The sequence below is a fragment of the Anthonomus grandis genome, chromosome 2 (assembly GCF_022605725.1).
Source record: "Anthonomus grandis grandis chromosome 2, icAntGran1.3, whole genome shotgun sequence".
Classification (NCBI taxonomy): domain Eukaryota; kingdom Metazoa; phylum Arthropoda; class Insecta; order Coleoptera; family Curculionidae; genus Anthonomus; species Anthonomus grandis.
The window spans coordinates 4,775,472-4,793,511 of NC_065547.1; the positions used below are offsets into that span (position 1 = coordinate 4,775,472).

General features: G+C 33.7%; 1 protein-coding gene across 1 annotated transcript in view; it reads right to left on the reverse strand.

Annotated features, from left to right (window-relative positions):
- Window positions 1-18,040, reverse strand: part of LOC126750083 (general transcription factor 3C polypeptide 1) — a 100,963-nt gene that overhangs the window by 45,220 nt on the left and 37,703 nt on the right. The window contains exons 11-12 of the mRNA XM_050459585.1: window positions 7,822-7,980; window positions 7,481-7,760 (exon numbers count right to left, since the gene is read on the reverse strand). Coding sequence (XP_050315542.1) covers window positions 7,481-7,760; window positions 7,822-7,980 — 439 coding nt within the window. The remainder of the gene's footprint in view (window positions 1-7,480; window positions 7,761-7,821; window positions 7,981-18,040) is intronic.

The window sequence follows — 18,040 nt, forward strand, 5'->3', positions numbered from 1 at the left end:
CATAAAGAACCCTGTTTTAGCTTTTACAGTTTTTGAAATTAAGTGGTATATTAAGGGAGTTATTAGCAGAACAAAAAAGTGAGGTTAATGACAATAACTTTTATCGAAAAATAACCAAGGATAAAACATGTTTATTTTTTAATTTTCTGTTAGAAATGCCTGTAATAAAAATTATACAAGGTGATTCATGAAAAAATGTATGTAATAATTACTAAATATCTCATAATGTATAAGCTTAAATGCAATAATACTCAGTGAATACTCATACAAGTCACTCCTTCTTATAGAAAATAAATAAATGAAATTTCCCATACCTAGATCTTCCATGAGTTATAACATTCTATTATTTACTTTAGTAAGAAACGGTTTAACCATCTTCCTCGTTCCGTTACGTTAGAAGGATTTCTAATTATATTTATAAACCATTCAAAAGAGAAATTTAAATAATATTACTTACAAGAGCCTATTATAGTATGGATGATTATTTATTTAATAAGATTTAGTCGCATTGTAATTTTATTCTGTCTCTTACATTCATAAGTTTTATTTTGTGTAGTAGATATTATTATATGTTTTTCAGATAATAAAGGATATTTTGACTTTGATTATTTTTATTGTAAAGTTGATGTATTAGAGCCCTTACTTTATTAACTCACCCCTCAGACCTAAAATCTCCTAGAGCCTCAATACCAAGATTATTGAAACAATCAGTATCTGACTTAGCGCGGTTTCACACACACCGAAATTATCGGTGTCGATATCGGTATCGGTATCGGAGAGTGCTTTCTTACACACCGATAAAATAGTAAAACTTTGCGCCGTCTTTCATAAAAGGCCAGGGATCAGTGCGGTGTGTGTAGTGTATCAGAACAGTTTATTATTTAATATGAACAAAAAAGCTGTGTCTTTATTATATTTGCTGTATTTGCGAAAAAAGAACTGTCAAAAAAACAGACGAAGACGATATTGGGACCATCCCATATTATCTCAAAAATATGTAGAAGGAGCATTTTATACAATGTTTGAAAAATTGCGCGAACATGATGAAAAGTTTTTTAACTACTTTAGAATGAGCACAACTACATTTGACTACTTACTAGAAAAGTTATCTTGTAGCTTACAAAGACAAGATACTCAAATGAGATTATGTGTACCTCCAAAAGAAATGCTGGCAATAACACTGAGGTAAGTAATTAAGGAAATTCTTTATATGCATTTAAAGTAACATAATAAAAATTCTTACATAAACTAAACTTTGATAATAAAAATAATTCATTGTGAAACATCTTGTGAGGTGCTACTCGTTGATGTATATGACCCTTCTTGATAAAACGACTGATTTATCAAGAGTTTGTCGTTGATGGGTTTGCTGCTTGTAGAATAGTATATGACGGAGATGAGACTGCAGAGGAATCAGATACAGGAGAAGTAGAAAAGGTGATGCTAGAGGTGCTTATTTGACGATTTCGTTTAATTTTTTAAATTAGCTGCAGTACTCCCATCCTAAACTCAATTTTTTCCTCTTCTGACATTGTTGTTATCATAGGAACAACGAAATTGAAGAATGACTCATCTTCATTGGAAGGTTCATTTAGTTTTTTCCTAATTTCCAATTCAATGGGGTCCGTAAGCCTCTTGTGGCCTTGGCGAGTTTTACTTGCATGGGAACTTGTTGAATTGGCTTTGGATGTTGCTGGTGTAGGTGGGACCTCATTTGAATTTTCAGTTTCTTCTCCTTGGTTTACTTCCACATCCGAAATATTAGAGATCGTTTCATCTTTATTCACAACTTGTAACAAAAATTGCAGCTGATCATGGTAAACATATTTTCGTTGTGTACCCTGTCCACTCTTTTTCTTAAGGGACTTAACAAACGTATCTCTTATATTTTGCCACTTTGTTGTAATAGCGTCACCTAAAATAGATGGTATACATAGATATTTGGCAAGTGGAAACACGTTCACGGATAAGCATTATGCCTACAGATTAGGAGTTCAACCATAAACAAGATTATAAGTGATGTTTGTCATAGTATTTGGAATATTTTAAAAGATGAATATCTTCCAACGCCAACAGAAGAAAATTGGAAGGACATTGCTGATGGATTTACAAGAAATGCTCGGTTTCCGAACTGCATAGGAGCTGTGGACGGGAAACACGTCCGCGTTATGAAGTTTCCAGGCAGTGGATCGATGAATTTGAATTATAAACATTTTTTTTCGATAGTCCTAATGGCTATTGCGGATTCTAATTACCGCTTTATATACGTAGACATAGGTGCCTTTGGTAAGGATTGAGACTCATGCCTTGCATATTCCCCACCCAAGCCCACTAATTTCAACAGGAGACAATCTACCATTCGTCTTAGTTAGAGACGAAGCATTTGCACTTTCCCAGAATTCACTTAGGCCATATGGGGGCCATAGTTTAAATATTAATAAAAGAATTTTCAATTATCGCTTATGTCGAGCGCGACGGTATATAGAATGTTCGTTCGGTATATTAGTAAATAAGTGGCGAATATTTCACAGAGCCATAAATGTTGGTAAGGAGTACGCAAAAGATATTGTTAAAGCGTGCATAATTTTGCACAACATAGTTCGAGAAAAAGATGGCACTCGTGTAGAAGATATGTACGCACCAGACAGAGTGCTACAAAATCTACCACCATCTACAGCATGTCGCGGTGGACGAGCTGCCAATGATGTTCGCGATAAATTTGCAGAGTTCTTTGTAAGTCCAGAGGGATCCTTACCATGGCAAATGTCTAAAATTTAGCGCATAAGTTACTGCTTTTGGTTCTATTTAATGTCTTTATACTTAGATATTACTTTTATGTTTATTATTTTATGTAAACAAGTGTTCTTTAAGTTTAAAGCTCAAATAGGTATGTACTAACCTAGATCTGTAACGTAGGCTCTAAATGTGAATAAATACAGGAAAAAACATGCACTTACCAATTTCTTGCTGTTCTTGTTCATTTAAATTATCGAAATTAGCTTCAAGGTATTTATGCACTTCTTTTCACTCACGTTTTTTCAATGTCTTGTCTTTGTAAGCATCGGAAAATTTATTCCGCAAACAGGGCCTTGCTTCCACCAATTCAATGAGTGTAACAATGTCATAATTAAATTTCGTCACACTCATATTAAGTATAACCCGTGTTCCAGGAATCAGTCAATACGCCAAACTACTCGTGAGACACTGGGTTTCAAAAGTGATATGACACACCGATAACGACAAGTCGGAACGTGTGAATATGCCTATTTAGTTTGCATTGCGTACTAAACCGGGCGATAATTTACTGGCCGATTTTAACTCGACCATCCGACAGTCGCAGCGATATCGAACACAGCCACCGATATTTTTATCGGATAGGTTTTTGTGTAAAACTATTCATTTAAGGCAATGTATTTGTTAGGCAAACCGATATCGATAACGACACCGATAATATTGGTGTGTGTGAAACCGGCATACTATTAGCTTAGGCATACTATTTACAATGCTGTTGGCAGCAATTACAAAAAATAATCGTTAAAAGCATTAAAATTTAGGTTTTGAAACGTGTGATTTTGATTAAAATTTTATATTTGTGACTTGCCATATCTTCCTCATATAATTACCAGAAGAAAGTATATAAGAATTATTGGCAGCAATTTTTGATTTACTTTATTATAGCTTTTTTGTATTGCTTCCTAACGCTTCCGAAGACAAAAGGACAAATTATTTTTGTTTCTTACAGGCACCCCTTGTTATAAAAATTCAAATTTCTTGATTTAAGGTAAATGGCGTTTAATAATTACTCAAAAAAAGATCAAAAAAAAACCACAGTTTTCAGAGTAGTCCATAAATCAATAATTTCTAAATTTTGACTACTTGAACCCAAGATATTCACGTGATAAGATACATACAATAACGGGAAAAGACAAACAAAGCTTCATAAACGAGGAAGATATACCAAATTCCGGAAATAAGCCTTAAAGTTTCGTTACCTCTCTAGAAGACATACAAAATGAGGAAAAACGCAAAAAAGAACATCCGTATTCCAAGAAGCAATTTATAAAATATAAAATGGCTCCAAATGCCTGAAATTTATAAGAAACCAATTTAAAAGTTCAAGCATAGAAGTAACTTTAGTAATTCACTTCAAGTGCGTAAAATAAAGTTAAAAATTACTCCAACAGTATGGATATGGCGTTAAAAATGCATGGAAGAATAAAACGATTAATTAAGCTGCTTTGAATACTAGAAAAAGGTCCTCAGATGCCTGGAATAATCCAGCGAATGCCTCCAATTTCCTGGAATAGATAGAAAATTCCTGGAAGACACAGGACTTTACTCTAGAGGACTCAATGGCATAAAAATCAACTCTTAAAAAGGTGAGAAGAACTTTTGTTCCTTACAGGCACTCCTGAAATAAACATTTTAATTTCTTGACTTCTTTCTTCTGAAAGTGAATGGATTTTAGTAATTTTTCCAAAAAAAAGACTATAATAGTCTTCAGAGCAGTCTATAAATCAATAATTATCTCGTGTTGTACCCATTTTCTTCTAGCTAGTTTAAGGGCCTTTTTGGAGCTATTTGATCTTGAGTTGCTCTTGAGTGATATGTAGTTTGAAACCAAATCGCTTTTCAGACATTCGTTATTGAACCATATCTTCTGGCGTATTCTTGTGCGGGTCAAACTAAGTTTTCTTTCTGAAGTAGGTCGAATTTTGTATTGACTCCACTTCAGAATGGACTTTTTCCTTAATATAAGATCAGCTTGTCTGGCATACCAAGTCCGAAATTACAGAAAACTTAGTTTGGCCCGCGCAAGAATACGCCAGAAGATATGGTTCAATAACGAATGTCTGAAAAACGATTTGGTTCCAAACTACATATCACTCAAGAGCAACTCAAGATCAAATAGCTCCAGAATCAATAATTGTTTAATTTTGGCTACTAGAACCTAAGATATTCAATTGTCAATGCGAGACAAATTCATTTATTTCTTAAAGGTACTCCTAGAATAAAAATTCAAATTTTTTGATTTTTGTAACTGGATTTGAGTGATTTCTTCAAAAAAGACTAAAATAGTCTTAAAAGCACTCCATAAATCAATAAATGTTTAATTCTGACTACTAGAACGCAAAATATTCAATTGTCAATGCGAGACAAATTCATTTATTTCTTAAAGGTACTCCTAGAAAAAAAAATTAAATTTTTTGGCTTTTAGTGAATGGATTTTAGTGATTTCTTCAAAAAATACTAAAATAGTCTTCAGAGCAGTACATAAATCAATAATTGTTTAATTTTGACTACTAGAACCCAATATATTCTCGTGATAAGATACATACAATAAGAGACAAAGACAAAAAAGTCTTCATAAGCCAGGAAGAAATTCCAAATTCCGGAAATAATCCTTAAAGTTTCCCTAATACAAAATGACCCTAAAAAAGCTGGAATATATATAAAAATATACCTGGAAAATGTAGAAAAAAACATCCGCTTTCCTGGAAAGAAACCACTTATAAAATGGCTCCAAATGAAACAAAGGTAAGAACACAAAGTCACGGTCTCATCAAAATTTGATTGATCAAAATTTAATGAGACCGTGACTTTGCGTTCTTACCTTTGTTTTGTTTTTGTTTGGTCTCTTAGGGAAAATGGATGATACGTTTCTATGGCTCCAAATGCCTGAAATTTATAATAAATCAATTTAAAAGTCCAAGCATAGGAGAAACCTTTGGTAATCTACTTCAAATGTGTAAAATAAACTTAAAAAATACTCCAACAGTATAGATATAGCGTTAAAAACACATAGAAGAAATAAACGATTAATTTAACTGCTTTAAATACTAGGAAAAGGCCCTCAGATCTCTGGAATAATCCAGGAAATTCCTTCGATTTCCTGGAATAGATAGAAAATTCCTGGAAGACACAGGACTCTAGAAAACTAAATGACATAAAAATTAGCTCGAAAAGAGGTGGGACGAACTTTTGTTACTTACAGGCATTCCTGTTTCCAATTTCTTGACTTAAAGTTAATGGATTTTAGTGATTTCTTCAAAAAAAGACTATAATAGTCTTCAGAGCAGTCCATAAGTCAATAATTGTTTAATTTTGACTACTAGATCCTAAGATATTCAATTGTCAATGCGAGACAAATTTATTTATTTCTTAAAGGTACTCCTGGAATAAAAATTCAAATTTTTTGATTTTTGTAAATAGATTTGAGTGATTTCTTCAAAAAAGACTAAAATAGTATTAAAAGCAGTCCATAAATCAATAAATGTTTAATTTTTACTACAAGAACCCAAGATATTCACTTGTCAATACGAGAAAAATTAATTTATTTCTTAAAGGTACTCCTAGAATAAAAATTCAAAATTTTTTACTTCTAGTGAATGGATTTTAGTGATTTCTTCAAAAAAGACTAAAACAGTCTTCAGAGCAGTCCATGAATCAATATTGTTAAATTTTGACTACTAGAACATAAAATATTGACTTGTCAATTAGAAACGAATAATTTTGTTTCTTATAGGTACTCCTGGAATAAAAATTCCAATTTCTTGACTTCTAGTGAATGGATTTTAGTAATTTCTTCAAAAACGACTATGATAATCTTCAGAGCAGTTCATAAATCAATAACTGTTTAATTTTAACTACTAGAACCCACAATATTTACTTGTCAATAAGAGACAAATCAATTTATTTCTTAAAGGTTCTCTTGGAATAAAAATTCATATTTCTTGTCTTTTAGTAAATGGATTTTAGCTATTTCTTAATTCTTCATTCAAAAAAATCTATAATAGTCTTCAGAGTAGTCCATATATCAATAATTCCTCAATTTTGACTACTATAACCCAAGATATTAATGTAATAAGATTATATAATAAGAGAAAAATTATTTTTATTTCTTACAGGCACTCCTGGGATAAATATTTCAATTTCATGAGTTTTACTGATTTTTTTAAACAAGACTTTAATAGTATTTAGAGCAGTCAATAAATCAATAATTGTTTAGTTTGAATGACTAAAATCCAAGATATTCGTTTGTCAATAAGAGTTAATATATTTCTTATAATAAGGTACTCCTTTCCTTTTACTGAAAATAAAAATCCAGTTTTCTGCAAGAAACAGGTTCATTTAAGTCATTTTTAACTTAAACAGCCTGAGAGAAATAAGAGAGAGAGAGTTATTTTCCAGTATATTTTTCAAGTTTTCCAGGCACTCAAATAATTTTATTACAAATAATTAACCTTTTTAGAGATAACCTACAGAATTTCCTTAAATTCCCAAAAAAAAGAATAGAGGTTTTTCAAACGCCTGGAATATATAAAGTATGACTTAATCTGCTTGGAGCAGATTTTTACAAATTTTTCAGTAAAATTCAACTTTTTCTTACAAAAAACACTGGTTTACTTTAACCGCCTGTAAGAAACAAACTACTTTACTTAAATTAATGCTATTTATGAAATTTCCCAAGACAACTTACGAACGATGCTCGTGACTAGTACTCGGCTCGCTCTCATCTTTTTTAGTCACTTTACTCCCGACGGTCACACATTCGTGATTGATCGTAATTTCCTTTACTTGACTAAGCGACCATTGCAAGATCGAATGATCGAACGTGATCTCCGGATGGCAAACGAACGTGTGAGTCTTCCTAAAGTCCGTTTTGTGCAAAACGATTTTATAGATCACCACGTAACCGTCTGCTACCAGTTTCTGATAGATTCTCCATAGCGTTCTTTTGTCGATTTTCTTTTTGTACCCTTGTATAATTAAAAAAAAAACAACGTTAATTTGAAGTTGAAATCGTTGAAAGTGGCTCACCCTTAGTGGCTTCCAAACGTTGAATTTCTTTGGTCAATGTGTTTATGTTGTCCACCATTTTGTGCTCCTGTAAATATTTCAGTACGAACTTGATTCTTGATAATGATCGCTCTGTTAAAGATGTATCCGTTGGATCGGGGGTGTAAGTAGATATGTCTCCTAAAATATCATTAATATTTACAAAAGTACCGGGATTGAAAATGTATAGTGAGCGTTTTAGGGGTTTGATTTCCTATACTTTACCCACAAAAAAAAAGTCAAAAGGAGTTAAATACGGAGAACGAGGTGGCCAAGAGATTGTACTACTACGTCCAATGCGTGGCACATAATTAGTCCTTACCTTTCCCTATCACCTATTACCTAATGAAATGTTACCTGCATATGTATAGAGACTGTATTTTTGTTAATTTTTACCTGCTTTTGCAGGCCATTTACGTAAATATTAGCGTAAGTGTTGGTTAAATTAAGTTTTTTTTGTTAGCATAGCTTATTGTCTAGAAGCTAGAAGAAAAAAAAGATACGTTAAGGGTCTGGTTTTTAAATTAAAGCATAATAACTGAAAAAATGCACACAATTTTACCACATCAAAATCAAAGTTTTTCGTTTATTACTTTAAGTGATTTCTTGGAAAAATTGGCTTTATAAGCTGGTAAATTAAATCACATTTAAAATAAGATCAGTTTTACGCATGTAGAGGGCACAAAAGTGATAGAAAAACATAATATTTTTTTGAAAATTAAGTCATTTTTAATTCAAGAAAGGGTTTGCGAAGACATTCTAAAGCAAAATGAGGGCTATATACAGCAGAACTCTCAAAACCACAACTTCAACTTCAGAAGTAGCCAAAACTTCGAGTGACGACTCCAAGTTGATGGGCAGACCTAGAAAATCGTTCGCAGAGTTATGTCCAAAAAACAAAAGAAGACGAGTAGAACCGCTACCTAAAAGCTATTCCATGGAAGAATTATCTTTTGCTACTAACAGGTCAATGCATTTATCAGACAATAAATATTCCACTCAAAATTTAGCCAATAAAAAATGTCTTACAACCTCACAGGCTTTGGCGCTTTTTTACGACATTAATCTTTCTGTCAGAAAATACAACATTTGTAAATGCGCTTCATCCAGACTGTTTCCCGAGCTACTATTCAGTGCTAATAATGAAAAAAGAATATTTACCAGACAAAATTAAAGTAACTGAAACCTCCGCTAAAGTCGACCTTCAACAACTTTTGGAAATAACCACGGATAGCATTTTCAAAACTTTAAATTTTAATAATATCCAAGACCACCACCACAAACTTGTTTGTAAGTGGGGTTTCGATGGTAGCTCGGCACACAGTCTTTACAAACAAAAATTTTCATCGGCAACAGACACGGATGAATATATGTTTTTGACAGCAATGGTTCCGCTAAAGTTACTTGACCTTTACAACCACGGCAATGTGATTTGGGAGAATCCAAAACCGTCATCTATATTTTACTGTAGGCCGATAAAATTTATGTTTGCCAAAGAAAACTCGGAAGTTGTTCGTAAGGAAGAAGAAAAAATATCCAAGTTAGTAAGAGAGCTTAAAGAATATAGAGTTCCCGTTCAAGAAAACACTATTCTTGTTTCCTTTGAAATAATTTTAACAATGTTTGACGGCAGTGTTGCAAATATTTTGTCCGATACAAACTCCACTGCAAAACGTATCATTTGTGGAGCCAGTCCCAAAGAAATGAACACCGATAATGTTCTGGAAAAACCTCCCAAAGAACAAAATTATCGCTTTGGTACATCAACTCACCACTGTTGGATAAGATTTTTTGAGTGTTTGCTGCACATTGCATACCGTTTGCAAATGAAAGTATGGCAAGTTAAAGGTGACGAAAATAAAAAAAAATAGAAAAAACTAAAAAAGTTATCCAAGCTAATTTTAAAAGCAAAATGGGTCTGATAGTAGATAAACCAAAACCTGGGTATGGCTCCACAAATGATGGAAATACTGCCAGGCGCTTCTTTCAGAATTCTGATTTAAGCGCCGAAATAACAGGCATTGATAAAGGCTTAATTGAAAAGTTTCATTTAATATTAAGAATATTGGCATCTGGTCGTAAAATTGACGTAACTAAATTTAGGGTTTTGCTTAATAAGGCCCGCCTTTTGTATTTAAGCCTTTATAGCTGGTATTACATGCCTAGTTCTGTTCATAAAGTCTTAGTCCACGCGTGCGACATTATTGACTTTTTTGAATTAACTATTGGCCAGCTTTCAGAGGACGCGTTAGAGGCTAGGCTTAAGTAATTTCGAAAAATCCGGCTGTGTAACAGTCGTAGTCGTAAAACTTCAAGAGCAGTTGCCAATACTGACATTATAAAAACTCTCTTACTAACTTCGGATCCTCATTTATCTACATATTTAATTAAAAACAAAAAAACTGCCTGTGACGATGAAATTAAAAAATAACTGATAAATGAAGAATCCCACGATTCTCATTCATCTTTAGATATAACGGAAGCTTTAGATACTGATACCGAAACAGAAACTGATAATTCAGACTAAATTTTAAGTGGAAAATGATTTAGAATAATGTCCTTTAAGTTTTTATATAGGTATATGTAATTTTTATTTTTGTTAATAAATAATTTGATTTTTTATATATTTTATTACCTAGATACATTTTTTCAAAAATATTGAAAATATAGTTTTTTTAACTTATTACAAAAAAATCAAAATTTCAGGAAAAAAAAAATTTGTTTTATATGAATTACATCTAGTTTACGGCATTAAAATACTATAAAAAAAAGTTGGAAATAATAGACTCTAAGTAAATATAAACAGTTAAAGAATAATACAATACAATACAAATTCGAAGAATTTTTTCAATTTTGAAAACCTATTAAAAATGTAACATTCCGAAATAAACGTATTTAATTTGATTCAGCTCTTGAAATATTGAATTTTAATCAACCTGGAAAATGAATCTGCATAAAATGAAAAGTCAATTTACTAAATACGAACAAACCAACACATTCTTTAAATGAGTTTTCAATCAAAAGCTTTGATAAAAAATATTTTTTCTGATTTAAAAACATTCAGAATAGGTTTTCTTGTTTATAATTAACTAAAATTTCCCCCTGTTTGTAATTGTTTCAAAAATTACAATTATTTAGAAGTTCTTAACTAGAGCTTACTAACATAATGAACTTTTGAAAAACACAAAATAATATCAATTATCAAAAAACTCAAACTTCTAGAGGGCCACTTTTAATCTCTCACCTTTAGCAATTATCGGGATTCTCATTAAGCCGTTTCCAGTTACCTTTAAGGTAAATTGAGTCGAAAACGGATAATAAGAAAATTCAGTTCGCGTAGTAACGAAATTGCAGCATAGGGCTCCACTTCCCTCTTAGGAAATTAAAACTGTGGCCCATAAAAATATGTGCTATTTTTTTTTTGTGTATGTTTCTTAAAAAATCTGAAAATTCGGTTCTTATCACGTACTTTAAAATCGAATTATTATCGTAGATAAAATGCATCATCATAATTCTGACTCATCAAAACTTAAGTAGGTTATTATCTCAGCGAGAATTTCCTTCGATTTTTCATAGACTTTAGCTTGTCCTACCTTGTTGATTAATTGCGCTGGGTTCAAATAAAAAATAAAATAAAAAATTTAGTTAACTCACGATGAAAAAAAGGTAATTTAGTGGACTGTAAACACTTAATGAAATTAACTAAAAAACTTGGAAAACGCTGTTGTGAGACGTTACCTTCTATTATCGGTGGCCGAGATTTGCGAATTATCTACACTTTCACGCTAGCGATTTTTCGGTGTTGAGACGCGACTCTAAACTGTTTGACGATTAGAGCTCGAATGTATCGCGCACTGTTTAAGGCCTCAAAACGAGGAGTTGAAATTTAAGAAAAAAAATAAATTATTTAAACAAATGAAATACTTCCTTAACAAGGTGAGTCAACCAAAGGCATTAAATTTAACTAAAGAAAAATACCGAGTGATAAAAGAACATGAATTAATATGAACTACATAAACTAAATGAAAATTAAATGAAAACTTAACATACCGCCCACCAAAATGCATTGCATTTTTCAGTCCTCCGATGGTGGCAAAGGACAGAGCTTCACCACAGGTCGCTTTAAAGTCCCATTACTAGTGCGAACAGTAACAACTCTCACTATTCCATCTAAACCTGGATGTACCTCAGTTATGCGGCCCATTGACCAATGCAGAGGAGGGGCCAAATCATTGCGAATTAAAACTAAAGTTCCTGGTGAAAGATTACTACTGGATTTATGCCACTTAGCACGTTGGTGCAACGTATGCAAGTACTCACCAGACCAACGACGCCAAAAATCTTGGTGCATTTTTTGAAGCATTTGCCAACGATCCAATTGACGAACGGGAAGTGAGGTGACATCCAATTCAGGAGGAACACTCAGAGGTTCCAGGGTCAGGAAATGACCCGGGGTTAGAGCGGTCATATCATTGGGATCATTACTAAAGGGTGTAAGAGGTCGCGAGTTAAGGAAGGCTTCAATCTGAACCAATACAGTATTTAGCTCCTCATAGGTCAAACACTGCATACCAATGACTCTGTATAAATGAGTTTTTACAGATTTCACTCCGGCCTCCCACAATCCTCCAAAGTGGGGCGCAGAGGGGGGGTTAAAATGCTATGTAATACCTTCAGATGCGGCGGATTTTAACATAAAATTATTTAACTGCTTGGATGCACCAATAAAGTTGCTACCACAAACGCTGTACAAATGTTGGCAGCGACCTCGGCGAGCTACAAATCGTCTCAAAGCAGCTAAGAAAGCTTCCGTAGACAGACTGGATACCAATTCTAAATGCAAAGCTTTAGTCGCAAAGCAAACAAACAAACATAAATAGGCCTTACTGGTACGACAGCCGCGGTAACGAGACATCATGACATTGAATGGACCAGCATAATCAACGCCGGTATGAAGAAAAGGTTTTACCTGTGATACGCGGGATGCAGGCAAATCACCCATAGGAGGTTGAATTGACTGAGGCCTACATCTAAAGCATCTAACACATTTACCAAGAATACGACGAATAACGGCTTTAGATGACAATATCCAAAATTGCTGTGTAATAAGAAACTGAACACTCTGCATACCAGCATGAAAATACTTTAAATGAAAAAAAATAACTACAAGCCTTGTAAACTCGTGATTACTGGGTAGGAGAGCGGGATAGTTATTGTTAAAACTTAAAGAATGTTTTAATCTACTACCGACACGTAGTATCCCAGCACTATCTAGGAAAACATTCAATTTTCTAAACGCTTTCGAAGGTATTTTATTTCCTTGAATTAACATTATATCCGAGGAAAAGGTTTGCGACTGAACATGTCTAACCAAAAGCATTAATGCATTGTGGAGTTCTACCAAAGTAAGGTTACCCTCATATTTTTTGCGGGGCAATGAAATATTATGCTTATAGCGAAGAATATAGGCCATAATGCGTTTCAGTTTGTCGAGCGACGAGAACCTTGAAATAAGATTATCCAGAAAACCCTTAGAAGAAAAAATTGAGAGACATGTTTTCTTTTCTTCAGGTAAATCATGTGAAGTTGAAGGAGTGTTTATGAAGGGGATCCAGTTGCGAGTTGAGCTAATTAAAAAACTAGGACCCGCCCACCAAAGCGAACTATTACATAACTCCATAGGGAGCAAACCTCTAGAACCGAGGTCGGCTGGATTATTCTCAGATGAAACATGATGCCAACAAGATAAAGGTAATCTTTCTTGGATAAAAGAAACGCGGTTGCTAACAAAAGTACTCCACCGATGCGGAGAAGCTTTAATCCAAGAAAGTGCTATTGTAGAATCACTCCAGGCGTATATTTTATTGATAACAAAAGATGTTTTATAAATATCGTAAACATGTGATAGCAAACGAGACAATAGCACGGCCGCACAAAGTTCTAGACGTGGTATAGAAAGTGTCTTTAGTGGTGCAACTCTTGATTTTGCACAACTAAAACGAGTGGTTGCCTGACCGTTAGGTAGTAAACTACAAAAATAAATAACGGCACAGTAACCCTTTTCGGAGCTATCACAGAAACCATGTAGTTCCAAAGTTTCAACAGGAGAATAAGGAAATAGTAGGCGAGGAATTTTGAGGCTAGAAAGGGTTGAAATATCTCTAACATATTGTTTCCAAAGATTAAGAATATCATTTGGAGGCGTTGCATCCCAATCCAACTTTAAATTCCACAAACGCTGAATTAAAAACTTGACGAGAAACGTTAAAGGTGAAAGAAAGCCCAGTGGGTCAAAAATTTTTGCCAAATTAGATAAAAATAGGCGTTTAGTACAACCCCTATCCACAGAGTTAACGAAAAATTGAAACACGTCAGAGGAATGGTTCCAATAAAGACCTAAAACTTTTAGCGGACTTTCTGAATCAAAATTCAGAGAAATGTCCTCATTATACAAATAAGAAGGGGGTAAATCAGCTAGCAAGCGAGGATCATTGCTACACCACTTTCGAAGTTCGAACCCTTCTTTCTGCAGCATCAGTACTAAGTCTTTTTGAAGTTTTCTAGAATCTTCAATTGTTGATGAACCTCCAGTTAGATCATCAACATAGCATGAATGTAAAATAATTTGCGAGGCCTCAGGAAAATTATCCTTTTCCTCTTCAGCCAGAACAAACAATGACTTGATAGCCAAATAAGGCGCGCATGTTAGTCCATACGTTACCGTGAGAAGGCGGTAATCAGCTATAGGTTGATCTTTAGAAAAGCGCCAAACAATTCTCTGATAATCAGTGTGGGCAGGGTTAACGATAATTTGCTGAAACATTTGACGAATATCCGCTAGGAAAACAAATCGATGAATTCTAAAACCAAGAAGCAACGCAAAAATGTCAGCTTGCAATTTCGGGCTAGACAGAAGATGATCATTAAGTGACATACCATCTGATGATTTGGCAGAGGCATTGAATACGACACGAAGCCTAGTAGTGGGACTTGGATCCTTTAAAACACAGTGATGTGGAATATAGAATGACTTTTTTGGGATTACATCTGAAGATACTAATTCCATATGGTTCTGATCTAAATATTCCTTTATAAAAGCAGCATAATCCGCATAAAGCTTCGGATTTTGCTGTAACCTGCGTTCTAACGATAAGAAATTGCGAAGAGCTAATTCTCTACTTCCATAAAAAATAGGCTCATCACCTCGGAAGGGCAAGGAAACCACAAATCGGCCATCCCGATTGCGATACGTAGTTTTGCGGAAAATATTTTCGAATTTCTCGTCCTCAGGAGATAAAACTTTGACATGTGGTACTTCTTCAACTTCCCAAAACTTCTGCAAAGTATCATTAACTGATGCCTGATAACAGAGAAGCGATTGTGTAGCGATAGGTGAAGAGTTGGAAACCGTTTTACCCATCAATATAAAACCAAAAACAGTGTTAATTCCCACTGGCTCATTATAGTCACCGGTAAGTCTACCCTCCAGTAAAATATAGGGAAACAATGGAGCACCTATTAATAGATCAATAGAGCTAGGAGTATCATAGAAAGGGTCAGCCAAGGACGCGCTGCGTAAATGAGGCCAGTTTGTGGTAGAAATAGGATGACTAGGTAATAGCCCGCAAATTTTTGGAAGAACTGCAGCTTCCAAATCAAAATTGGGAGTGAATTTATTACAAGGTCGAATCTTGGTAAATACAGTTCTTGCACAGTTTTGAACATGAGCTTCTCCAATACCTTGAACGGAGCAAGGCGTCTTATAGGAAGTAAGTCCAAGACGTTTAACACAATTTTGTGAGATAAAGTGAAGTTGCGAGCCAGAATCAAGCAATATTCTAATTTTCTGAAATGTTCCTGACCCATCTAACATATCTATAAGAGCCGTAGAAAGCAGCACATTACTAGAATTATAATTGTTAAGGCTACTCGCTACCAGATGCAAAGAATTGGTAGACCTGGAGTCCGCCTGAGAGCTAGATGGTTGATCATTGTGGATGGAGCTGGTTGATGAGAGTGCGGGTGGTGTAGTACTGCTGCTACTACCAGAAAAATAATTTCTCTCAAAATGAAGTAAAGTATGATGTTTTTGTCTACATTTATGACAAACATGCGGCGATTTACATTCTTTGACAGAATGACTACTACTTAGGCAATTTAAACACATTTTCAGCGATTTTACAAGTTGGTATCTATCATTAGGAGTTTTTGTTAAAAATATAGGACAACGATAAACAGAATGTGCTGTTTTACAAATAGCACAACTGCTAGATTTAGATTGCTCAGTGCCTAGAAGAGCAACCTTGGAATTTGAGAAGCGATCCTCTCTCTTAAGTGATTTTTTATCTTTTTCATGAAGGGCTGAGCAAACATTGTCGAGAGCGGCACAACGCTTATGTAGATAGGTTGTAAGCTGTTGAAATGATGGAGTAGTATGTGAATCATATTGCAATTCGAATTCAGTAGCAATAGAAACAATATAATGATTAGAGCTCGAATGTATCGCGCACTGTTTAAGGCCTCAAAACGAGGAGTTGAAATTCAAGAAAAAAAATAAATTATTTAAACAAATTAAATACTTCCTTAACAAGGTGAGTCAACCAAAGGCATTAAATTTAAGTAAAGAAAAATACCGAGTGATAAAAGAACATAAATTAATATGAACTACATAAACTAAATGAAAATTAAATGAAAACTTAACATTTATTATTAAATAATTTCAATTATCCGCCTATACTCCATACCTTTTTAAAATCCTATAAAAACACCTTTTTAAAAATATAAAGGTATAAATGAAGCTGTATCTATATCTATAGATATAGGTATTTACATACTATAGGTTTTATAATAAACATAAATTCAACTTTATTTTGCTCAAACAAATACCTACACCTACATGATGAGATATGGTTTGTTTATGTTCTAAACATTTTCTTAACACAACCACAATTATTCTAGTTTTTATGGCATCTCACTAGCTCAAATATTAAAAAAGGTAAGAGAGGTCCCGTATTAGAAAAACCCTGTGCAATTTCCAAAAGTATGCTAGCCACGTCTCTGTAATGCATTTTGGTTGTTCTTTAATATTAATACATTAAGACATAAATATGTTTAAAACATAGGTTGTATATTACTTTTGTTCCAAAACTCCTATCTTACGCAACACTGTGCGGCCGGCCCGAGGACGGGATTAGTAAACATCTGACTTTCGTGGGAGCTGCGTCGTTTGGCGACAATGTCCCAAAATATTACGCGAAAATCCAGGCATTTTTAAAATATTTATTCTAATGCGGGTTTTACAGACATGACAATGTGTAAAACCCGCATAGAATTGTAATCTTAAAATGTTTAATATGCTGTGTTTTGCATAAAGAAAATTAAAGCGTTATTCTAATAAAAAATAAAATATCAACTCTGATAAAAATATAATAAAAAATCAGAAATAAAACTCTAATAAACAAACTTAACAACAAATCATTTTTTTAAATAAAAGGCTCAAATAAACCTCCTTCTTTCGCTAAACAAAAACCTATCGTAAAAGCTATTTCGTACCTACAAAAGAGTTTCAGGTAAAATGGAATTGGCACCTTCGACAATTTTATTTCGCAACTCCTCTAAATTTGTTGGCCTACTAAATTCATCCCTGTAAATGGTCTGCTTAAGGTAACGCCACAGATAAAAGTCATTTGGAGACAAATCTGGAGATCTAGGAGGCCATTTAATATCGCCAGTCCCACTAATAAGGTGGTTAGGAAAACTATTTGTTAAAAATCATCAATCAATCATCATCAATATTATATGAACGTAGTCGATATATAACGCGTGAAATGTTGCTCCGTAAAACGGCGTAAATAAAAGTGTTCCAAGTGCATATAAATTCTGAAAAACAGTGAATCTATAAAATAGATAGTGCCTTACTTAGCAAAACATAATTATTTTCACCAAAAACATCCAATTTGCTGCAAAATTATCATTGTTTATGTTTGTGTTGAACCCGCGCAAGAATGCATTAACAATGGAATGAAGTAGCTACGTTCCAATTTTAAAATCGAAAATGTCGAAATGGAGTGCGATGTTTGCAAGCAAGTTACGCGAACATTTAAATGTGACAACTGTTTGAAGAGATTGTGTAAGGGTTGTGCAGCTCTTACGTCCTCTAAAGTAAAAGTGATAGAATTAAAAGATCGTGTTATGAAGTTCT